The sequence below is a fragment of the Sphaeramia orbicularis genome, chromosome 21, assembly GCF_902148855.1.
Source record: "Sphaeramia orbicularis chromosome 21, fSphaOr1.1, whole genome shotgun sequence".
In the NCBI taxonomy this organism is placed as follows: Eukaryota; Metazoa; Chordata; class Actinopteri; order Kurtiformes; family Apogonidae; genus Sphaeramia; species Sphaeramia orbicularis.
In genome coordinates, this window is record NC_043977.1 from 21,395,956 (window position 1) to 21,419,490 (window position 23,535).

General features: G+C 38.6%; 1 protein-coding gene across 2 annotated transcripts in view; it reads left to right on the forward strand.

Moving 5' to 3' along the window:
* The window catches only part of tanc1b (tetratricopeptide repeat, ankyrin repeat and coiled-coil containing 1b), a 121,413-nt gene that overhangs the window by 84,951 nt on the left and 12,927 nt on the right, over positions 1 to 23,535 (forward strand). For both annotated transcript variants that reach the window (XM_030124466.1, XM_030124467.1), the window contains exons 11-18: positions 2,522 to 2,753; positions 3,273 to 3,439; positions 5,525 to 6,132; positions 7,864 to 7,972; positions 8,204 to 8,326; positions 11,549 to 11,785; positions 11,873 to 12,049; positions 15,865 to 15,943. In XM_030124466.1, the coding sequence (XP_029980326.1) occupies positions 2,522 to 2,753; positions 3,273 to 3,439; positions 5,525 to 6,132; positions 7,864 to 7,972; positions 8,204 to 8,326; positions 11,549 to 11,785; positions 11,873 to 12,049; positions 15,865 to 15,943 (1,732 nt within the window). The remainder of the gene's footprint in view (positions 1 to 2,521; positions 2,754 to 3,272; positions 3,440 to 5,524; positions 6,133 to 7,863; positions 7,973 to 8,203; positions 8,327 to 11,548; positions 11,786 to 11,872; positions 12,050 to 15,864; positions 15,944 to 23,535) is intronic.

The following is a 23,535-nucleotide window of genomic DNA, read 5'->3' on the forward strand; positions in this document are numbered from 1 at the left end:
AAAAGTGTGAAGCTGCAAAACCTCAGCTCGGGTCTTTAGTCTGCCCTTTTAGCTCACAGATGGAAGCCATTTTCGTTGTGTTCTCTGTAGTCCGCCACAGGGTCTTCCTCCGGGCTGGCATGGGAACACGGACAGGAAAGTCAGAATAACTTCAGGGAAACTGTTTTTGTGTTTTTGTGCTTGTTGTCAGCATTTTAATGTGGTGCACAAACATATAAAACTGCACTACCTTTCATTAATTTCTTTGCATCATCATCTCATCTAAAAGAAAGACCTAATCCAATCTCAAGTTGACCATTTCTGATTCTATGTGAACTGTCATAATGCAGTTTTCCCAAATTCTTGACAATATTACAGTGGTGATGTGATTTAAGGGAAATAACCTCCGATATACTAGAAAATACAGAAGAACAGCAAGAAATTCGTACAGGGAAAACCATACTTCTTGTTTGGTTTATTAACGCTTGTCTCTGACACAGTTGGCAGCAAAGACACAAACAGGAAAACAAGGAAAGACAAACTAAATATCTCTCCCGTGCTTTCTCCAATTATGATGGAAATTGTTCAGTGGGCACTCTAGCTGTCTGCAATATCCTCTACTTAATGCACTTTGATTTGGTACCTGGAGTGACTTCTTGCTGCTGCCTTTTTGGTTTATAATCATTAGTTCCACATTTGGGGCTGCTGCTATCAGGCCTGTCATGGAGATTTGGTGTTGTTTATTTATGTTTTATATTTTAGTATCTATCATCCAGAAACTTCAGCGCCCATTTAGTGTCGCGACTACTGACTGCGTCTATTCTTCTGTGTTGTTTTTAAGGCATCGATAGACCGCACAGCTGCACATCCACTACGTTCAATTTGGAAATACAGTATATATTGGATTCACAGTGGCATTCATTTGTGTTGAAAAGCTTAAGAATAGCAAGTCTTTAGTTGTGTTCATGCCTCCTAATAAGGCTGGACTTTGTATTGATCCTCTTTCATTCTCATTTTCTGATGTTGCAGGTGACACTGTCCCTTTGCACCTTCAGGGCTTTAGTCTCTCACCCTTTCATGGAGCCCTCGTTGGTGGTGAAAAGGTGCATGAGCCAAATAGAGTACAGTCCGCCTCTGCCCCTGGGAATACTAAAGTGCATGGACCAGACAGCTGACTTCATGCCGCTGAGGCACATTTGAATATCTGTGTAACCCAAGCAATATCCCTCAAGCCAATTATTGTGTAAAGTGTTTCCAACTGGCGTGCTCACAGGGGCTCTGTTCCTGTGATGTGTGATGCAACACTGAGCAGCTTCTGTCAAATTCTGTCAGCTCTTTTTAATCATTGATTTGAAAGTGGTCTCAAAACAGGAGCACCGAGGACATTAGATTTTATGTTTTATCAGTACTTTTATATCTGCTTTATATGACGGAGGCACACTTAAAGTTATTTCTCAAACAGTGGATATACTTACACCAGCTTCTGCAGGTGCACTGCAGAATCTTGCATCATTATGTGATTTTTATGACTCATTGATGAGGCAGTAGTCTGTATGGCTGGCACAGTATATCAACTATATAACTTTCATTTTAATGTCTTTGTTAGATGTCTATGTGGTTCTGTAAAGGCAGGTAAATTACTGCATTTACTAAACATCATGTCACTGCTTCCATCTGTGTTTTTTTTATTGCGTAGTTCCATGGAAACCTTCGTCTGACACATAATATGCCCGTGAGAAAAGTGCTCCAGCCTGTGAGATGTCTGGTTGGGATATTGTGTTCCTTCAGTAATCACAGCATCACAACCCTGTTTCTTTGTGCGAAATGCAATTAACTCGGGCAGCGTTGTAGTGGAGTGGTTTGCACTGTTGGCATAGAATACATTTTGCAAAAGAATCTGTATCAAATTTCACATTTGATTAATAATTTTTTGGCTTCAGGCTTTAGTCTGTGCCTTTCCAGAACCTGGTCATCACTGTTGCTTGAGCAGCAGACGGCAGCAGAGGAACAGGTCACCTGCTCCTCCGCCTGCTGCCCCTGGAAGTGTGTCAGCTCCTCCAGGTTGGACTGTAATTAGAACAGAGTCATATATCCCCAGGGCATCTCTCTACCTTTTCCCACCATCCCTGTCCCTTTCTTTTCCTTCTAAATCAGACGTCCTTTGGAACACAGCAGCAACCTGTTCTCACACAGAAGATCCCACTTTTAGAAGTACACCTGGGATCCACCACCACCTTTTTATAGTAGTGCTTATCTACAGTGCTCAGGCATTACCTAGTTACTTCATCTACCCTCTGTTTGGATCAGGTTGGATCAAATTATGTCTCCTGTTAGGCTGGACAGATGATGAGGCTTTATCACAGATATGATCATGAAAAACATTAGACACTAATCTAAATCCTTATTTAAATGCTCTTGGATTTACATATTTTTATTTCTAAAAACACAACTAATTTATTCTGTAATTACCCTTGGTTTTAGTGGTTTTAAATCCTCCCAAATAATCCGCTTTTTTCTTTTCTTCTTGTTTTTCCTTTTACAGGTGGTAGCATATCACTACTGCCAAGCAGATAACACATACACTTGCTTGGTACCAGAGTTTGTACATAGTATTGCGGCTCTGCTATGCAGAGCACACCAGCTTAGTGCATACCGGGAGCTTTTGCTGAAGGAACCTCACCTCCAAAGCATGCTCAGCCTGCGTTCGTGTGTCCAAGACCCCATGGCTGCGTTCCGGAGGGGGGTCCTGGAACCACTAGCTAATCTTCGAAAAGGTAAAACACTGTTGTATCATTTACTGTTTTCTTCGGCCACAGGCTACTTTGGGCTGATTTATGAAAAGTGCAGTACTAAATGTATCTGTGGAAGTATTTATCTTCCAAATTTCCATGCTAGTTATCACGAAATTTCACACAAATTTGAGTAGAACAAAATGATGAAATTCTAACTTTTTATATCGATAAAATCATAATATTCTGTTCATTATTCAACTCCCATAACAGAATGGGACAGCGTGTCCGTATTTTACATTTGGTCAGTCAGCTGCATGGTGGTAATTCTAGTCTATTCAGAGAAAATGCAACTTGACATTTCAGCAGGGAGCGAAGCAGGTACAGTTACTGTGCAGTTGATAAATAGAAGTAAAGGCCCACTACTCACTCTCACCGTACCTCTGAGAGACCTGAGTTCATTTACTGCAGTAAAAAAACCTCTGCACTCTTACCACAGGGCAGTTGAGTAACAGAAATGTAGTGCACTGTACCTCACTGTTTATTGTCCTGTCTGTTTTTCAGAGCGGAAGATTCCAGAGGAGGACCACATCATACTGATAGATGGGCTGAATGAAGCCGAGTTCCATAAGCCCGACTACGGTGACACGATCGCCTCTTTCATCACTAAGATCATCACCAAGTTCCCCTCCTGGCTTAAACTGGTGGTTACTGTCCGGGTTAACCTGCTGGTAAGGAAGAGCTGGGGTTATCCTGTCTCAGTATCTTGTATTTTCTTAGAATATGAAAAAATAATTATTGTCTCATCTTATTAAATGTAAAAGTTGTAATCAAACCCTTTCTGAAGTATTTTAGAACAGTTGTTGAAATGAAACATATCAAAACTCAAGTTAAATCTGCCGTCATTTGTTGATAATGTCACTGACTGACATCAGACCTTGTAGATTTTGACGAGTGTCAAAGTTGAAACGTTTTATGAGCTGTCGTCGATGTCACAGTCTGCTCTCTGCAGACTTGTATTGTCAGGCATGTCCTGGAACAATCGAGAAGGAATTGTAGCATCAGTGGCTCTGAAACCAAGCCTGCATGACAGGAAATAAGCATTCAGTCACTTTGTGCGGAACAGCTCAGAGCTATAGTGACACTTGGTCTACCAGTTGCAAGGATGTGTGAGACCTGTGTTGAACTCACTCTGGTGATAGCTGAAGCTCTGACATGTCCGATGAGCCACGGGACAGCTGATTTCTTTGGTGGGGAGAATGACTGAGCCTGGGATAATAACATGATGGCTGAGTGACTGACATCAAGAACTCTAGTTATTAATGTCTGAGGCAGTGTCTTTTAGTATTCAGTGCATGTAAACCTAAGTCCATTTGCTTTTTATCAGGAATTTTTGAGGCATAATTAAAATTTGGTTGATGTTATGGTTCTTTGGATGTTGTTAATCAGTGTCGTAACAGTGACATTTTGTATTCAGCTCATATGTTGTACTTTATTAATTCCTCCAGATAACTTTATAGTGTGAATAGATTTTTTTAGGAGGCCGAGTTAATGGCATACAGTGCTGTTCACCTAAAACATTAACAGTGAAGCAGTATTAAAGAATTTACATCTGAACCTCTGTACTATATAGTGTGTTTTTGTGTAGTACAATGTCTGAGTAAGTTGAGCCATACTAAATAAATAAAAAGGAAGACTCAGTCATATAGCATACAGAAAGATATTCCAGATAATACTCTACATCAGATGAAACCATGCTTCTTTGACTGCAACTGTGAGACCAGATTAGCATGAAAAGTGTGAAAACGCCACAGTATTGTTTAGCCGACATAGAAAACAGACTTAACAGACATATGGAATCCCAACAGAGAGCCACGGTTCATGTAGTTGACCTTGCTAGATTAATATCGGTGTGGTGTTGCTAACACTTCTCATGGATTATAATCAGTATACATCTGTACATGCACATGTGTTTGTGTTTGTGTGCTTTCGCTGTTCTTTTTCATAGCGAGGGAGGGGGAAGTGTTATCTCACTGAGGCAATGTTTCTCTAGCCTCAGACAGGCAGAGGATTGGAGGATTAAGGTGCATTGATTTCTTCAACCCCCAGGACATAGATTGAAATGTGAGCTCCAGCTCAGGCCTGTACTTGCTAGCTAGAAGTGTTCCTGTTCAGCCCCCCCACCCACCTAACATCCCTCCACACAACCATCCTATCCATCCCCTGGCTCTTAATACTGTGTTTTGTAGTCCTGTTTTCCTCCTAGCCACATTTCCAGCAGTAACAAGTGTCTGCTTTAGCCTGATAGCGCAGCATGTTTGCTTCCCCACTGCTCATAAAGACACTCCTGATAGTACGAAGTTTTACACACAGCAGGGCTTATAATGAGAGGAATTTAGGGGCCTCATTCTTTTGTTTGCCCGATGTGCTCATATAAATACAATTTATAATACACAAGCTAACAAGAAAAATATTGTTATTCTGTTACTAAGCTAGAATTTGATAAATGTATACACAGCTCATCTAATATAACTTCTCACATATCGCTGTTTATATTCACAATAATTGCCCACTGTTGTTGTGATTATTTGATACAGGTCAAGTAAATACCATTTTCTCATTGGATTTCTATGCCAATATTATATGGGTTTTTAGGAGGATTTTGATACATATACAGCGCATTCAGCATATGTATCTCATCTGAGGGTTTGATATGTCTAAATATCACAATTCCATTAATTTGATGGCTGCCTGTCAACAAATGTATTGGTATTAGCGATGTAAAAAACTGAATAGGAATATCTTGTCTTCCATAGGAGATCACCAGCCTGCTCCCCTTCACCAAGATCTCCCTGGACGATTTTTCTGACAATAAAGAGATAAGCAACGACCTCAACGCATATATCCAGTACCGAATCAATGGCAGCAAAGACATCATGAACAACATAAGTCTGAATGGCAAGGCTGACCCTCTCACAGTTGGCAAGCTCAGCAGCCACCTGATCTCTCGCAGCCAGGGCTCGTACCTGTATCTCAAACTCACCCTGGATCTGTTCGAGAGAGGCCACCTGGTGATCAAGAGCGCCAGCTACAAAGTCGTGCCCGTCTCAGTGGCTGAGCTCTACCAATTACAGTGCAACATGAAGTTCATGACTAATTCAGCCTTCGAGCGTTCACTGCCAATCCTCAATGTGGCGCTCGCCTCACTGCATCCCATGACGGACGAGCAGCTGTTCCAGGCCATCAACGCCGGCTTCATTCAAGGAGAGCTGCCATGGGAGGACTTCCAACAACGCATGGAGTTACTCTCATGCTTCCTCATCAAACGCCGAGACAAAACGCGAATGTTCTGCCACCCATCCTTCAGAGAGTGGCTTGTATGGAGAGCTGATGGAGAGAGTACAGACTTCCTCTGTGACCCCAGGTTAGTTGGACTTTGAGGTGTAGTAACTTAACTCGGCATTTGGAATGTTACAGGCATGGAAATTCTGAAATACATCTTAACTTTCTCATAAGACCAAACAATCTGTTGGAGAAGCCAAAATAATTTCATGATCATAATTGTTAGGTATGTAGTGGAATTAATGTAAAAAATGTAATGTTAAAAGGAAGCAATTCACCAAAATGTGTATGTATTAACAAATAAGAACAGCAGACCCTTATGTTTAAAAAGTAAATATGCTGTGGCGTTGTGTTTTAGATTTACCTTCATAGAAATCATAGAACCTGTTTCATAGAAAAAATAATATGAACAAACAAATAGAACAGATGTTCAATTTGAACTTTTTGTGAAGTAAGAAAGTAGCTCATAACTGAAAAGTGCACCATGGCTCATTTTTGAGGAAAGTATATAATTAGGTTTGAGATGTTTCAGGACTTCTTTGTAATCAGAAGTACTCTCTATTTATAATGAAGTTGCTAATATAATGAATCATAGCGTTTTCTTTTTGTTCAAGTAATGAATGATTCATGAGGACATTCGTAGATCTGTGCTGCACATGAAATACTTGAATTAAATTATAATGAAAAATGGCAATGAAATATCTAGTCATTGGTTTTAAGAAGGATGAGTTTCATTCCATGAACTCAAACTACTTTGTCTGAAAATGCCTATAGAATAGACAGTTAAAATAATCTTTTTTGTAGATAGGGGGGATTGTTGACTGTGTTCCTTCGACGTAATCAGCCATTGAAGTACATTCATAGGAGACGTTCATGTGCAACAAGTTATCTCTGTTTTCTGCTCTTTCCCTCTGGCTTATCTGCTTACTGTTTAGTACTACCAAATTGTAATTCAAGAGACCTCTCACTTTACTTTTCACACTTAATAAATTCGATGATGTCACTTTGGTTAGCCTTTTTTCCTCCCTGCTGCTCTTATGCATCACCTCTTCTCACACAATAGTGCTGGTAAGTGGACCAGAGCCGAGCTTCATATCGTGGACATTCACTGCCTTCCAACTTCGTCATTAAAGCACAAAGACTCGGAGTTTGGCACAGGGAATGCATATGCACACAAAAGATGCTGCACCGTCTTTCTGTTTGTGCCTGGGCACGAAGAGAGAGAATTTTAACCAGATCAAAATGATCTGCAATCATGCGTGTCCTTTTAATGAAGTTCTGCATTAATTAACGCCAGAGTGCCTCAGTGAAGAAGGAAAAGAGAGCCCAGGGGTTTTTCACTCTTCCTATCCTTCCTGAATATCAGTTGGATATTGTTCAATATTTTTTGCTCATTCATGGCAGAGCTGAGTGAAATGAATACTTTTCCATATCACCTTCCTGACCAGAATGAGCAAATACAAATCTGAGTTTGTAGATTTAAAAAAAAATGAGAAGTGAATCCAAAAAGCTTGAAAGACCATGGTTGGATGTGTAGTTATATCCTCTTGAGACCCAGCAATGCATTTTTGTCATCTGTAGGAGACAAGAGTTTCACAGCTTCAATTAAAAATGCTGTCCACTGCAAAGGACATTCCATAAAACATGTATCTAAAAAAAACATTGCATTCTGCTGTTTCCAATCAAGACAATTATTTAATGTAAAGAAAGCCATCTCTTTTATTTTCCTGGGTCACAGAAGAATATACACACAAAAACAATGGCGGCATGTTGTATTTATGACATATTCCCTCTGTTTTTTTCCCTCATCCAGGACCGGTCATGCTCTCATGGCCTTCATGCTGTCTCGTCAAGAGGGGAAACTGAATCGACAGCAGACGATGGAGCTGGGACACCACATCCTCAAAGCGCACATCTTCAAGGTAGATCTCTGGCGCCCACATGCCCTTTGATTCATATCTGGTTGAATTTCTTCCCCTCTCTTCCTCATTTTAGTCGTCTCTTTGATTTTTGTATCATGAGTACGGTTTACAGAAGGTAAACATTTCTTTTGACATCTTGCGTGTTAAAAGAAACGCTGACATCTTGTGCAGTGGTGTAGATGTGTGGGTATGTTTTTGCATTAATATATGCATATGTGTTTTTGCATGTAGGGCCTGAGTAAGAAAACAGGTGTGTCATCCAGTGTGCTGCAGGCTTTATGGATCAGCAGCAGTGCTGACGGCCTTTCTGCAGCTTTGGCCTCTCTGAGGAACCTTTACACACCCAACGTCAAGGTGAGACTTCTCAGCTTTTAAGTCCTATCACTCATATTTACCTTTTAGATATACTAATGAAAAGGCTGCATTTTTTTTCTCCAAGCTTTCCTCCTGTTAACAATATTCTAAATAAATTCCTTACCTAATTAGCTGATAAATTAAAACATCTGCACATATTGCACCTAATTATGACTAGAACTGTATATTATTGTTATAGTCTCACTGAAAGCTTTTATATTTCTCCACATTCAGTTGATTTATAATATAGTTAACAGAACAATTAGGTCCATACAGTCAGCATTAAGATGACTTTGGCGTACATTAGACTAATGCATCATTTTTGTCTTCTCATCTTTTGTCTGCAAAGCCAAGAGTGAATGTATTACCAGAACAACAGATGTGTAAATGAACAAATAAATAATCATTAGAGTGACAGGAGCAATTAAACGGATTGCGGAACAAGCTGCCCTCATTATTTTTTTGCTAGTCCTAGCGTGTGTGTCCATCTTCGCCCACAGAGCATTTGCCATGGTTGCCTTTTTCTCGTAACAGCCCAGAGTCACGTAAATTCTTTAATAATTCCCTGGTGTATACATTTTAGAGCAGCAGCAGTTGTTTTTCTATGTTAATTTAAATCCATTTAAAGTCATTGTGTGTTACATGGTCAGGCTTACAGTTGTACATTGGTTACCACCCCCTTATATGATCAAAAAAAGAAGAAATAATGATTTACTATATTCATCTGGTGCCACAAAATGTTATTTTCTGTTGTCAGTTGTTTGCTTAGAAACAAATATTCACTGATTCATTTTTCAGATACTGCAGAGGGATTTTCATATGAGCAATGAAGAAAATGAAAAATGTTTAGAGGGAAGCAGACAGGCGAGAGAGGTGATGAAATGCACGTCGGAGTGAAGAAAAGAGAGAATGTGAAGCTTTTCAAGGTTAATTTGTGATTATGTGAGAGAAAAAGGGGTGTATTTACTTTTTTTTTTGTAGGATACATCCTTTGTCACTTGTAAATGAATGGAATCTGCTGTAAGCCTTTTTCATATTAGTGATTTTATCACTGTTTTTTTGTAACTTTGTGAAAAACTCAAAGCTATCCACAGAGCTCCACACTAGTTTTTCCACTAATAGCACTAGGGCTTTCTACTGAGACACATTCACGTTTCCATTCATTCTACCTTATTTTTATTACTGATAAAAGCAATAGGTATCTGTGTATCAATCAAATCATTTGGTGCTGTAGAGCTCTGGTGCTATGTGGAAATTATTTAAAGGAGTGATATTTTGCTTTTTTAAATGGAATTATGCATTTTCAAACATTTCCCTGTGGTCTACATAAACTGTAAATGCTATGCTTGGGTCTGAATTCTTCATTAATTCAACTCCACAGGTCCATCTTCAACCCTATTTCTGAGTAATGACACCAGAAAGGTTGTTTTGAGCGCTGGCCTTTTAAATCCAAATGAGCCACTTCACACCCCTCCCCCTCCAGGTTGTTGACTGTGCTGCTCTGTCCCATTCAGCCACTTGTGTTTGTTAATACACCCAACAACTGAACATTTTAGGTAATCGGCTCAAAGTTTGGACATATTTTCAGTTTTTACTACAACTGCTGCTGCTGACAAACAATTATGGTGTACTCGGAGAAAAGTTTGTCGGAAGTCTTGACCTTATATGTGAAAATGTCGTGATGTAGCTTGTTATAAAACCTAACAAATTAAGCAGGAATTGAAACGGGTGGTAGAAATCCACTCGATTTTTGCCAAAATGAATATAAAGATAGCTTTGCAGCACCTGGAGGGTTCAAATTCAAACTTTTTGAACTATTAGGGTCCAAATACACAAATAAATGAACCAAAGACTAATAAATATGGATTTAGCAAAATATGACCCCTCTAAAATACACATCACAGAGCCTTGTTTGACTGACCTTTTCTCATTAAAAATAAATAAATAAATAAAAAATAAATAAATAAATATATATATATATATATATATATATATATATATATATATATATATATATATATATATATATATATATATATATATATATGTATGTATAGTTTCTTTGTGGATAAGGGCCAAGCAAGACTGAAAATACTCACAGTTCAGACAAAGTTAAGTGGTTTAAAGGACAGATATGACAAGAGTGTGTTGTCAGGTCTACTCTCTAGTCACTCCTTATCTCCCTCCTGGTGTTTCATGCGATATGATGATGAAAAAGATAGTACTCTTAGTTGTAAAATTTGGTGGCTCCATCTCCAAAAGGTCATGAAATCCACCTGAACGGTTGCATCTGGAGCTAGAGTTACTTAAAACTTGCAAGAACAGTCACAGTTTTGTCTCAAAGTGAGAAACCCGTTGGCCTTTTTTTGTGTGAACTCCATTATGTCGAGATGATGTAGAGTGTCTTGAAACAAAATGATCCTACATTTTTCTTTGTCATTAGTTTTAGTGTTTGAGTGGGGTCTTATCACTGTTTGTCATCCTCACTGTCCATTTGCAAGTTATTGTGTGTAATTGTAGCATCATTCAAAGAGACAGTTACAGAATGACCTCCCTGTGTCCTTTGGGAAAACAGCAAATCACTACTAATTTATTCCACTGTGGGTCCTAGAAGTACACACAATTTTATTTCCTGTTGTATCTTCACATTTTATTATTTTTTAATTAAAGCAGGCAGTTATTTTTGATTTACGTCATTATGCACAGGAAGACCAAACTAATAATTCTATATGCTCCTGAGATGCAGGAAAGTAAAAGTTTGGCCTTTTTTACATTAAATAATTGTCTTGACTGTAAATGTACAATGTAACAGTTTTTTCAGATACATTTTTTTATGGATTGTCCTTTGCAGTGGACAGTTGTTTTTTTTCTCTCTACTTTTTTAAGTAAAGCTGTGAAACCCTTGACCCCTATAGAGGACAAAAAAAAGGATACAGTATAATGTGACGACTTCATTTTGAATCTGACCTTTGACATAAGAGCATAGAAACAACAAGAAGCATACAGTAAAATTAGTTTTAAATCCAATTTGTTCAGGCTTAATTTTATCGTTTTTGCCAGTGTATTGTGTGTCTTTGTTTATCTTTCACATTAATAGCCTCTGAATGAAACAACAACAACACAAACCTGATGGTAGATACAATACGTGCACAGATGGTAATGCTTTGATATCATTGTTTCAACACCAGCTGTCCTTGTTTGTGTTTTCATTTGTACAATCAGGTGAGCCGTCTGCTGATGCTCGGAGGGGCGAACGTCAACTACCGTACGGAGGTCCTCAACAACGCACCAGTGCTTTGCGTCCAGTGCCACCTCGGTCACCTGGAAATCGTCTCCCTGCTGCTGGAGTTCGGAGCCAGCGTGGACGTCGTGGCCGAAAACAACATGAGCCCCCTGTGCTTCTCAGCTGCTGCGGGGCACTTGGGTCTGGTCATGCTTCTCTGCAAGAGGGGGTCAAAGGTCAGGAGTTGCTTCTTTTACAACTGAAAAATACGCTACAACTCCAGTCCCTGTGTTTTTACATCAACAGTGTGGTGTTTCTCTCAGATTGATCATATAGATAAGAGCGGCCAGTGCGCTTTGGTCCACGCCGCCCTCCGAGGCCATCTTGAGATCATCCAGTACCTGCTGGAGCTGGAGTGGTGCGCTGAGCAGGACTGTGCTCTGAAGAACAAAGCCCTGCAGCAGGCTTTGATAGGAGCCTCCAGCATGGGACACACACAGGTCCGACCACCACACATGTACACACTATGCATTAGTGAACAATGAACCTCACGACAATGATGTAGAACCTGAGAAGAGGTTGTCTTAACAAACAGTACACCATTAATAAAAGGCAAGTCAAACAAATGCTGCATAAACAGGGTTCGCATATGGCACATTTTTCATTCTTGAAAAACTAGATGGAAAATGAGAGAAAAAGTAAAATGTTCTGTTAAACCCAGTCGTAGCAAACTGGACTCAACCATTGTACTGTCCTTATAAAACTCAGTGTAGACCAGGGGGTCAAACTCATTTTAGATCGGGGCCACATACAGCCCAATTTGATCTCAAGTGGGCCAGACCAGTAAAGTCAGTAAAATTACATTATGGGAATGTTTATATCTACAGCGTATCATATAAAAATGTGAATAAAATGAACAACCTGTAATTTCTTAAGAAAAATAAGTGCAATTTTAACAATATAATGCCTCAGTTTATCATTTACACATGTGCATTACAACTTACAGATCACAGTGGATCTACAAATACACAAAACATTTAATAAAAGGCTGAATATTGTTAAAATTGTTCTTCTCTTAGGACATTTCAGGTTGTTCATATTCAGGTTATTCACATTTTTTGTGGAAGGACTTTGTCTAAATGTCAACATTTTTGTGTAATTTTACTCTTTTGGACATAAAAAGACAAAAATTTGGAGTTGTCATTATTTATAGATTATTATAATAGTATTTTACTGGTTCGACCCACTTCAGATCAAATTGGTCTGTATGTGGCCCCTGAATTAAAAAGATTTGACACCATGAACTGTTAATATCTTCAGTGTAATCTTTGCATTTCACAAATTCTTCCCACGGACCGGATTGGACCCTTTGGCGAGTCAGTTTTGGCCCAGGGGCCGTATGTTTGACACCTCTGGTCTAGATGATTTGTTTTACTGGTGGTTCTGGTGGTTTACTGTTCCAGGCACCAATGGCTGATATAATTCATAAGAAAAAAAAAAGGACTCAGGGTCACAGGCTAGGCAGTTTGAGAATGGATGGGAGGAAAGTGGTACGGGTTAGAAATTAATAATAATGATAAATTTTATTTACATAACACTTGCTAAGCAGAGAGCGGAAAGGGCTTTCCAGAAGAAATACAATAAAACACAATGATGGGATATAATAAAATTAAAGCGGAGTATGAAAAGAGGCAATGAATAAAATAAGAGTTAGAGGAGATCGTAGTAAAAGTAGTGGCATTAAAACACCAAAATTTTATGCGTGAATGCTAAAATGTTACTGCAACATTTGTCTTCTCATTATAGGTGTCAGCATAAATCTATAAGCAATAACCTGATAGAGGGCTGATATCCTCAGTAGTTTCCACATTTGTTGAATCAGACTTCACTGAAGGAACACTGATATACAGTCACGGAAAAAATTATTAGACCATCAAAAGTCATCGCAAACAATGGTTATGTAGTCAAGTACTAACTCCTGTGTGTATCATGTGACTAAAACAGATAGAAAAGAAAACGTGGAATCCTTAAAAGCACTGTTTTTGGCAGTACGATGATATAGATATTGATGTAAGAGCTGAAGTGATTTTGGTTATTATCAAGAAAACCATGGAAAATGGATGGATATCAGCTCTGAAATTAAACTCTTATGAGCTATTTTTGTTGTTACCATTATATTTGTCCAAACAAATATACCTTTACTTGTACCAGGCAATAAAATGAACTAGAAATTGAAGAAAACAAGGTTGGTCTAATAATTTTTCCGTGACTGTAGTGTATACTGTTGTCTCATATCAGCAGATCAGTGGTTCTCATCTGGTTCACCCTCAGGACCCACTTTTTCCCACGGTCATCAAGTCATGACCCACTTTTATAGAATTCAGAAGAATAGATTCATAAACACATGTTCAGTGTCATTGTGAGCTTTTTAAACAAAATACACACAAAATAATAAACAACACAACTGTACAATTGAGTCTGCACACAAAATATGTAAGATTTACTAAAAACATTAAGAACAAGCGGTGTGTGTTTCAGTTCTACGTGACGCCTCAGTTTTGCGTTTTCCTTCTGTCATACATACCCTAGGGTTTCAGTCTGTTTTTGCCGTCAGTGTTTGTAAAACTATATTTAACACACTCATATTTGTGTTGCTGTGTCTTACCTATAAATGTCTATCAGTCAAACGTTTGCTTCACCATGACAACCACCAACTCCTTAAAACTGTGACACATCTGACAAAATAGAATTCCAACATTAGATTCAACATCAGATCCAATATTCAAAGCCATAAAAAGACATTTCAAAGCTTTTTTTTTAAACCACACACATTGCAAATGTTCTGTAAAATCATGTCTAGACCAAAGTGAGCAGCTTCCTACAAAGAGCAGAGCAACATCACTGGAAAAAATCTAAATCCTATCAAGTGTATTTTTCTCATTTCTAGTCAAAATGTCTCATCACACTTAAAATAAGACATAATCACCTAAAGAGTAACTTCTCAGTGAGATATAAACAGGGTTCCTACAGGTTTCTACAAGTTAAATTTAAGACTTTTTAAGACTACTCAGATCAGAATTTAATGTCTATTTCACAGCCATACTTGCAAAAATTTGTGACTCCTAGAATTTAGGAAAATGTGTTTATTTAGTCCAACACCTTGATTCCCATCATTCCGAGTCATTTCTCACTGGGGGCTGCAAAGTTACCAATAATTGGTTCCTAATTTCAATATAAACTGTCGGGTTGGAAAATGTGGAACCGAGTCAACTAACGTTACTTTCTTTGCAGCTTGGACATTTAACAGACACTTTTAAACACAATACAGCCAACCAGTTTATGGCAACCGAACTTAAGACCTACCATATATAATTTAATACCTTTTCAGACTTTTTTAAGGTATTAAATATAGATTTGGAAAATCAAGACTTTAAAGACTTTTTAAGACCCTACAGGAACCCTGTATAAAGAACTTATTTGTAGACAATAGATCTTGAAAGTCTTATTTCAAGAAATCTTACCAAGATAATTTTTACTTGTTCCATTGGCAGATTTTTTTTGCTTGAATTAAGCCAAAAAAAAATCTGTAATTAAGCAAAAAAAATCTTGAATTAAGCAAAAAAAATCTGCCAGTGGAACAAGTGAAAATTATCTTGGTAGGATTTCTTGAAATAAAATTTTCAAGATCTATTGTCTACAAATAAGTTCTTTATATCTCACTGAAAACTTACCCTTTAGGTGATTATGTCTTATTTTAAGTGTGATGAGATATTTTGACTAGAAATGAGGAAAATACACTTGGTAAAGACTTACACTTAGATTTTTCCAGTGTAGAGACAAAAGCAGAACACATCTGGTTTACACCGTTGATGATGTGGAGTTAGAGGTGTTTCTCGGCCTTGCTGGACTCATGGATCGATCACTGCGCAGCGCCTTCGACTGCTGGGCTGCGATACAGGCTCAAGGTTTATTTTAGCTTCCTCATTAGTTTGGCCAGGATCCCGAGGTCTGGCTTAGAAAAAGAGGAACGGGCAAAGTAAAGCCGTCACCGCATATGTAGAGGAAGACCCTAACAGGCTTTTATGAATCAGATTGGCCTTGATTTGCATAGTCCAGCAAGCAGCCGTTCTCCAGTCTACTGTGATTAATTAATAAGAATTCACTCAGGCAGATTTTCGATCCTATAAAGATTATTTCAGCGTCTAACTCTGTGCGATTCTGTGGCCAAATCAGCATGCAGTACAAGCTCTTGTAGGTTTATATGATATCTTATGCTGAAATGGTATGTCATTAATCTAAGTTTCTTTTTTGGCAGGTTGTGAGGGGCTTGCTGGCGTTGAATAATGAGCATGCTGTGCAAATTGATAGCCATGACACTCTGTGGGGAGAGACAGGTATGTTTTCATCAATCTTTTTGCATTACTTTGCTCTCTTATTTATTATCACCTGCTGTTTTATCATTCTGGACCCCACTGCTGTAATTGTAAGCTGCAGGGGAAGCTCTCTCTTCCGCACAGAAAACGCTCTGTGTGTTTCTGAGGCTGTTGAGTGCGCGTGCATTTTTATGTCTACTTCACATTCTCTCATGCCGTATGTTCTGCTAAAAGCATTACTTACTGCGGTCGTGAGGCCTTGTGCTTAGAGTTTGGTCAACACAGCGTTTCTTCTAAATGATTTTCCAACATGCAGCGTATCCCCGCAGTGCTCCTTTGTTTAGTTACTGACATCATTTTGGAAAATTTGAAGTTCACCATGTTAAGTAGAGTCACATTTAGATATGCCTTCATTTAGATCCAGTTTATATGTCACTAATTATATGTGTTGTGTGTTTTAAGGTATTCGTGACTAATGAGTAAAGTAACAATAACATAAAAACACAAAAAGCAGTATTTTCTTGCGCAGGATCTACACAGTGGATCTTAAAGGGGTCATATTTTGCTAAACCCACTTTTATTAGTCTTTGGTACATTTATTTGTGTATTTGAACCCTAATAGTTCATAAAGTTTGAATTTGAACCCTCCAGGTGCTACAAAGCTATCTTTATATTCATTCCGGCAAAAATCGAGTGGATTTCTACAACCTGTTTCTTAATTTGTTACAGTTTATAACTAGTTACATCACGACATTTGCCCATATAAGGTCAAAATGTTCAGTTGTTGGTTGTATTAACGAACACAAGTGGCTGAATGGGACAGAAAGCACAGTCAACAACCTGGAAGGGGTGGGGTGTGAAGTGGCTCATTTGCATTTAAAGGGCCAGCGCTCAAAACAACCTTTCTGGTGTCATTACTCAGAAATAGGATTGAAGATGGGCCTGTGGAGTTGAATTAATGAAGAATTCAGACCCAAGCATAGCATTTACAGTTTATGTAGACCACAGGGAAATGTTTGAAAATGCATAATTCCATTTAAAAAAGCAAAACATCACTCCTTTAAAGATAAACAAAATTAACATCGATCTACACAAAAAACTATGAATAGAACCATGAATGAATACCAATTTAAGTGCTAAAAATATTAAGAGTCAGAGCTTCAGAATTTCATGTAATTTCACCATTGACGTGTTTTATCTTCCTCTTCGAGACTTCAATAATCAATAGTTATGGACATCCAGAGCGCCACCTTTTCTTATTCGACGACAGTGTTTGATGCTATTTTTCTACAAAAGTATACGAGAATAGATGAAAAAAGGGATAATTTTAATAATAGTTTCTTTGTCAGCCTGAGCCGGTGGGATTTAACACTAAAAGTTTGGTGCTGTCGAAATGTAGGTCAGCCCATTAGAAGAGAGGCTGCCCACGGTGGAGTTACTGGTGCTTTTGATTGGCTAAATGACAGCAGGTCTTCAGAGCTCATTACAGTCATCACTCTGAAATGTTCCTCTCTAAAACTCCCGCTGTTCGGTGTCCACTGATACGAATGGAGTCTTTGTTCCGACTGTAATCAAAGGATGATTTTTTTCTTAGCTGGAAACCTCGGAGGCTTTAGGTTATACTGCTGGATCTGATACGTTTATACACAAAATACCTGTCATAATCTCATAAACACAGAGGATCTGAGGCTATCTTTATACAGCAGGTAAATCAGATAACATGAAGTGGTGAATTGTACATATTACTGCAGAATTATGGCACGGCTTACCTGAAACAAAGAAAGTTTCAAACATCAGACATGACCCACTATAATGACAGTCATACCTCCACCACGGCCCCATTATCCTCTAATGCACAGGTGTCAAATATGCGGCCCGGGGGCCAAATCCGCCCTGCCAAAGGGTCCAGTCCGGCCCTTGGGATGAATTTGTGAAATGCAAAAATTATACAAAAATATTAACAATCCTTTTAGTTCAGGTTCCACATTCAGACCAATTCAATCTCAAGTGGGCAGGACCAGTCAAATACTGTCATAATAGCATATAAATAATGACAACTCCAAATTTTTCTGTTTGTAAAAGTAAATATTTTCATGTATTCACACTAAAACAAAGTATAATTTTGCAAAAAATGTGAATAACCTGAAATGTCTTAAGAGAAGTAAGTACAATTTTAACAATATTCGTTAGTCAATGTTTTGTGTGTTTGTAGATCCACTGTGATCTGTAAGTTATAATGTACATGTGTAAATGATAAACTGAGGCTTAATATTGTTAAAATTACACTTATTTTTTCAGTTTGTTCATGTTATTCACATCTTTTGAAAGGATAGTTTGTAGATGTAAACCTTTTCATAATGTAAATGAACTTTTTTCGTTCTAAAACAGAGAAAAGTTTGGAGTTGACATTATTTATATATTATTATGTTATTTTACTGGTTCAGCCCACTTCAGATCAAATTTAGCAGAATGTGGCCCCTGAACTAAAATGACTTTGACACCCCTGCTCTAATGTTTTCACACTGTAATGTAATCTAGAGCATCTTCAGGACACATTTGGAGGAGGTTTCAAACACATACGGTGCAGTGCAAAAGTCTAACGCCAACATTAGTTTGTATGACCACACATATGCATTTCTCAGTCTCTGTATTAAGATCAAATCTGGATATTGTATTATTTATATTTTTTACTTTATTTTTATTGTTTGAATTCTGTACAATACAAACATAAGGGACATTTGGGATACACTGACCATAAAAAACCTTTGTGACTAACAATTGGTTTTAGTAATGTGATGTTGAAATGAAAATTGTCCATTTCTTCCATTTATCATGACGCTGTTCTTCTTGAATCCTCAATCTATGAGTCAGAATCTCATTAATTGTAGGTGGTTCAAATCTGCATCATTTTTTTCGTTATAGCCTTTTTACAGGCTGCTAATAGTATTTTTAACACATATCTATCATTTTTAATTACATTATTACCAATAATACATCCAAAATACATCACCAAACATGTTTTAGGGCTTGCATAACCCAATACCTTAACAACTATTGAATATACGCTCTCCCAAAATGATGCAAGTTTAGGTCATAACCGAAAGACATATGCATGATTTACACTGGCATCTCCACATTCTCTCCAACAAGGCTGAACTCTGGACACATATTTAGCTGTAATTTTAGGAGTTAGGAAAAATTTAATTATATTTTTCCAGCAATGTTCCCTCCATATTCTTGAAGAAGTGTTTGACTGTTGAGTTCTCCAGATATTAACCCATTCCTCCTCTGAGACACACGTGCCTAGTTCTTTTTACCATTTCTGTCTTACAACCAAATCTGGATATATTATTAAACTTCAGGGAAAAATAGCTTCTGTAAACCAAAGTGGTTGTATTTAGTGTGACCTCCCTTTAAATTTAACATGTCTTTAACCTTTTTGTTCAGACAATATGAGATTTATTGCATTCATTTTCAGATTTTTCTAGTCAGATGTTTCTAATTGTTTGTACTGCTTCTTGTCATGGGGTCAGGGGTCGCCTCTAAATAGTGACTTTAACCTTTACAACCCATTTAGTTCATTTGTTTTGTTCGTCTTTTAAGGCTGTGCACATATTTCCTGTATTTTCCTGTCGCATCTGAAAAAAGAGAAGGAGAAATAAATATGCATGCTTATTCCAACCCTGCAAAAACAACAAAAACTTTTGCATAGGAGTGTATGTCATGTTGTTTTAGCACCGTGGACATGAGTATGCACTGGGACATGGATTATTCAGTGGATGTCCTACCTGTAAGTGACAATGACATCTGAAAATTAAAGTGCATCCAGAAATTATTCACAGGGCTACACTTTTATTTATTTTTTCCTTTTTCCATTTTCTTGTGGTACAGCCTTATTCCAAACAGATTAAATTCATTTCCTACTTCAAAATTCGACACACAATACATCATAGTGACAGAGTGAAAAAATGTTTGTTTGAAACTTTTTCAAATTTATTAAAAATCAAAAGCAAAAATGTAACATGCACATAAGTATTCACAGCATTTCCGTGACACTCAGAACTGAGCTCAGGTGGATTCTGTTTCCACTCATCAAACTTCAGAGGCGTCCACAACCTGACTGGAGTCCACCTGTGGTCAGTTCAGCTGATTGGACCAGATTTGGACGGGCTGTATGTTAGAGTTGCTTTTTATGAACCACTGCACCGAAACACTTTTTTCTCCATGAGGAAATTCAATATCTACAGGTCAGACAATCCAGCAGAAATTCACAAATGTGTTATAAGCACTGCAAGATTTAATCAACACACTAATAATAACTTGTCACATCAACATTTAAGGCAGGGGTCTCAAACCAACTTACTTGGGGGCCGCTGGAGGTAGAGTCTGGGTCAGGCTGGGCCGCATTAGGTATTCCACAAAAAGGGTTTCTTTGCGTTACTCGCAGCTAGTAACATGCACTTTTTAATGAACTCGCCTTCTTTCAGTGGTTTTCCAGCCCTAGCAGTCATCTCACTCCCCACATAGCTAGCTTCGACTGCTGCTACATTCTCTTTGTTTGCTTTCTTGAATCAATCTTGTTGCCTCAATAGACATTTTTTCAGATTAGCGACCCGGTTCTTTCTCTCATCTCCCTGGTATCTTGTAAACTCTTCAGCATGTCTGGTTGAGTAATGACGTTACATGTTGTATTTCTTCTACACCGCAACTTTCTCTGTGCATATGAGACACGTAGGGGTGCCCCTGCGCTCGACGAAAAATGTTCCGTCTCCCACTTTTCCTGAAATTGCCTGTGCTCGTTGCCAACCTTTCTCTTTACAGCACATTTTGAGAGACATGACTGGAACTGGGTGATAGCATATGTTTTCCGTCCACTTGGTGTCACTCCGGAATATGTTTCAACTAAGTGACTAACATTCATACTTCCCCAGGTACTTCGCGGTTGACTAGCTTGACAACAAATGCCACCAGAAGCTGTCACGAGTCTATCTATGGTAGCCCATAAGTGATAAAAATAAATTAAATAAAAGCATGGCAACACTCAGCAAAAAGGTGCATTTAAGCACTATGTATGGGCCGCACTAACACTAAACTTTGATTTCAAGTAGAGGGCCACAAAATATCACCCCGCGGGCCTGAATTGGCCCCCGGGCCATGAGTTTGAGGTATATCAATTGCATCACAGTGTCAGAAATTAATGATTCCACACTTAAAACTGTGTCTCTTTGAGTTACATAGTCGATCACATTTACAAAGAATCATGTCCAAGGCAGCCTGTTGATCTTGAAATGAAAGTGCACACTGTATTCCGCCGTAGATGAGCTTGTTTGTTTGCTTATAACACAGAGGAGTGAGATGTGATCCTCAGGCATCACTCGGGACAGATGTGGAGACCCATTGTAATGCAGGGTGTGAACAGACGTGTTTAAAGCCAATGTTAATCCTTTCAAGTCGACTTGTTACCCAGGTCCTCAGACGCCCTCCTCCTGGGCCGACACACAATACATTTCCAGGGTGCCAATTGCTTCAGCTCCACAGTTCTGTTTCAGAAGGTTAACGCAGCCCATATATTCCTGGACAGAAACTCGATGTGGGGAGACACAGACTGTTGCAGGCTTGTTGTTCACCTCTGTGTGAAGGAGTAGTTTGTTGACAAGGGTGAAAAAAAGCTTAATACTAACTGACGATCAGAACCAACTTGTTTTAAAGGTGTAAGTTTGGAAAGAACAGTGAGGACCACATATTCTCTACAGCGTCACACTCTCCTCTAAACAGTCATTTTCCATCAACTGAGAATAAATATTTAGTCCTATCCCAAGACGCGGTTGAGTAATTCACTCCTACACAGTAAAAATGACTTAGCTCATGTTAGCTAGATGCAAACAGTACAAGTGATTACCGCTGATAGATATACCAAGTTCAGTTTCAATTCAGATGCCTTTTCTGCCATTCACTGAACAGATTTAATAAACCAACCAGGCAGCAGCTTGCACTCTGATACTGTAAAATACTAAAAGAGTGATTTCCCTTTAAAAGCTGTGTTTCATCGTTGTTTCTGAAACAATTCTGTGATGAGAGCTCGTCTTTGTGGAAATATATTTCACGTTTCTACTGCAGCGGAGTATTACATCTCTATGCAAATGGGCCCACTGTCTCCTGTGTTCAAACAGAAGCCCATCTGTGCAAGCATCATCTTGGCGCTCCTTGTCTTGGGATGCAAAACACTTTCCTGTTAAGCAAAGAAAAGGCAGTTTAACTCCACAACGTGTGCACCGGCAGCAGCAGGGTGTGACCTTTTCCTGATAGGTTTATATGAGACGGTAGCACTCTCTATGGTTTATTTAGCAGCTCATTCTCAGTAAGGTGCACACAAAATATGTTTGCATTGTGTGAACTATTGTATTTTATCATCGCTTCTTTCTCCTTGATGAATCTAGACTTATAAACACAAGGTCTCATTTACATACAGAAATCTCCTTGCGGTCTTCAATTTTCCTCACTAATTTTTGTTTTTTCACTGAGGAGCAGAGCAATTTAAGCACTTGGAGAGAAACTTCCTCAGAGGTGGAAACAAAGCAGACTGTGCCAGCATGCTCTGTACAAACGTACTTCCTGTGCACTGAAATTTCGCATCTGCTGTGTCCTCAGGCAAAGCAAACTTGCCATTTTACACATCGCAATCAATGCCTCAGTGAGTGGCGCTTGCATATAAATTGCCAGCAACCTTTTATAATTGACATTTTGTTGATTATTGAATTGTATGACTGTAAGAAAAAATGTTAGTAGTTTAACTAAAACAGAAACAAGTAAATTGGCTTCAATGTGTAGCACAAATAGAAAATAGAAGTGATAGAAGGTGTAATTCAGCGCATTCGTCAGGGATGGAAAAAAGCTTCGAGGCTGTTTATTTTGTTCTGGTTGTGAAGTTGGTTAAAATACCAGGTTACAGTCTTTCTTTTGTTGGTTCTTTGGCGTCACAGGCCTGTTGGTGAATAAAGACAGTATTTGGCAAGTTTACCCTGCATGTTTGTTTACCTAACAGTGATTTAGTGTCTCCTCTGTCAGGGCGGCCTTGTAGGTGGGCTGCAGATGTAGGCAGAGCACAGTTGTGACAAGGATGTTGAATAACTTGCAAAACATTAGATAAGATGTAAATTTGATATAAGTTTATTGATCACTGAAGAAGCAAACTACACTAAAACCATAAAAGACCAGTAAATGTTTGCACCATGCCTGAAGAGCAGGAACGTTGAAAATGGAGATAATGAAGAAGTGAATCCAGAGCACTTTAGATTGGAGTTTAGATCTGCTGGGAGTCATTGTTTCTGTTTGGTGCTGTGTGAAGATATCCAGATTTTGAGCAGATGGAGGGTGGGGCTGCTTGGCTCAGATGACTCTTCATCCAGATGGATGATGTCAGTCAGATAAGGAGGCTCAGCGGCACCTCGAATCTCTCCGAGACAAATCTGAGAGGGGGAGTTATTCTGAATCCTGCAGTGGATCTCGCTGTTTGAGCAAACAGTGCTCAGTTAAGACCCTTCTGCTGCTGTACATCAGCATCCACACACTGACTGTAAGCACCAAACAGTTTTAAACAGTCAGTGTTTGAGGGA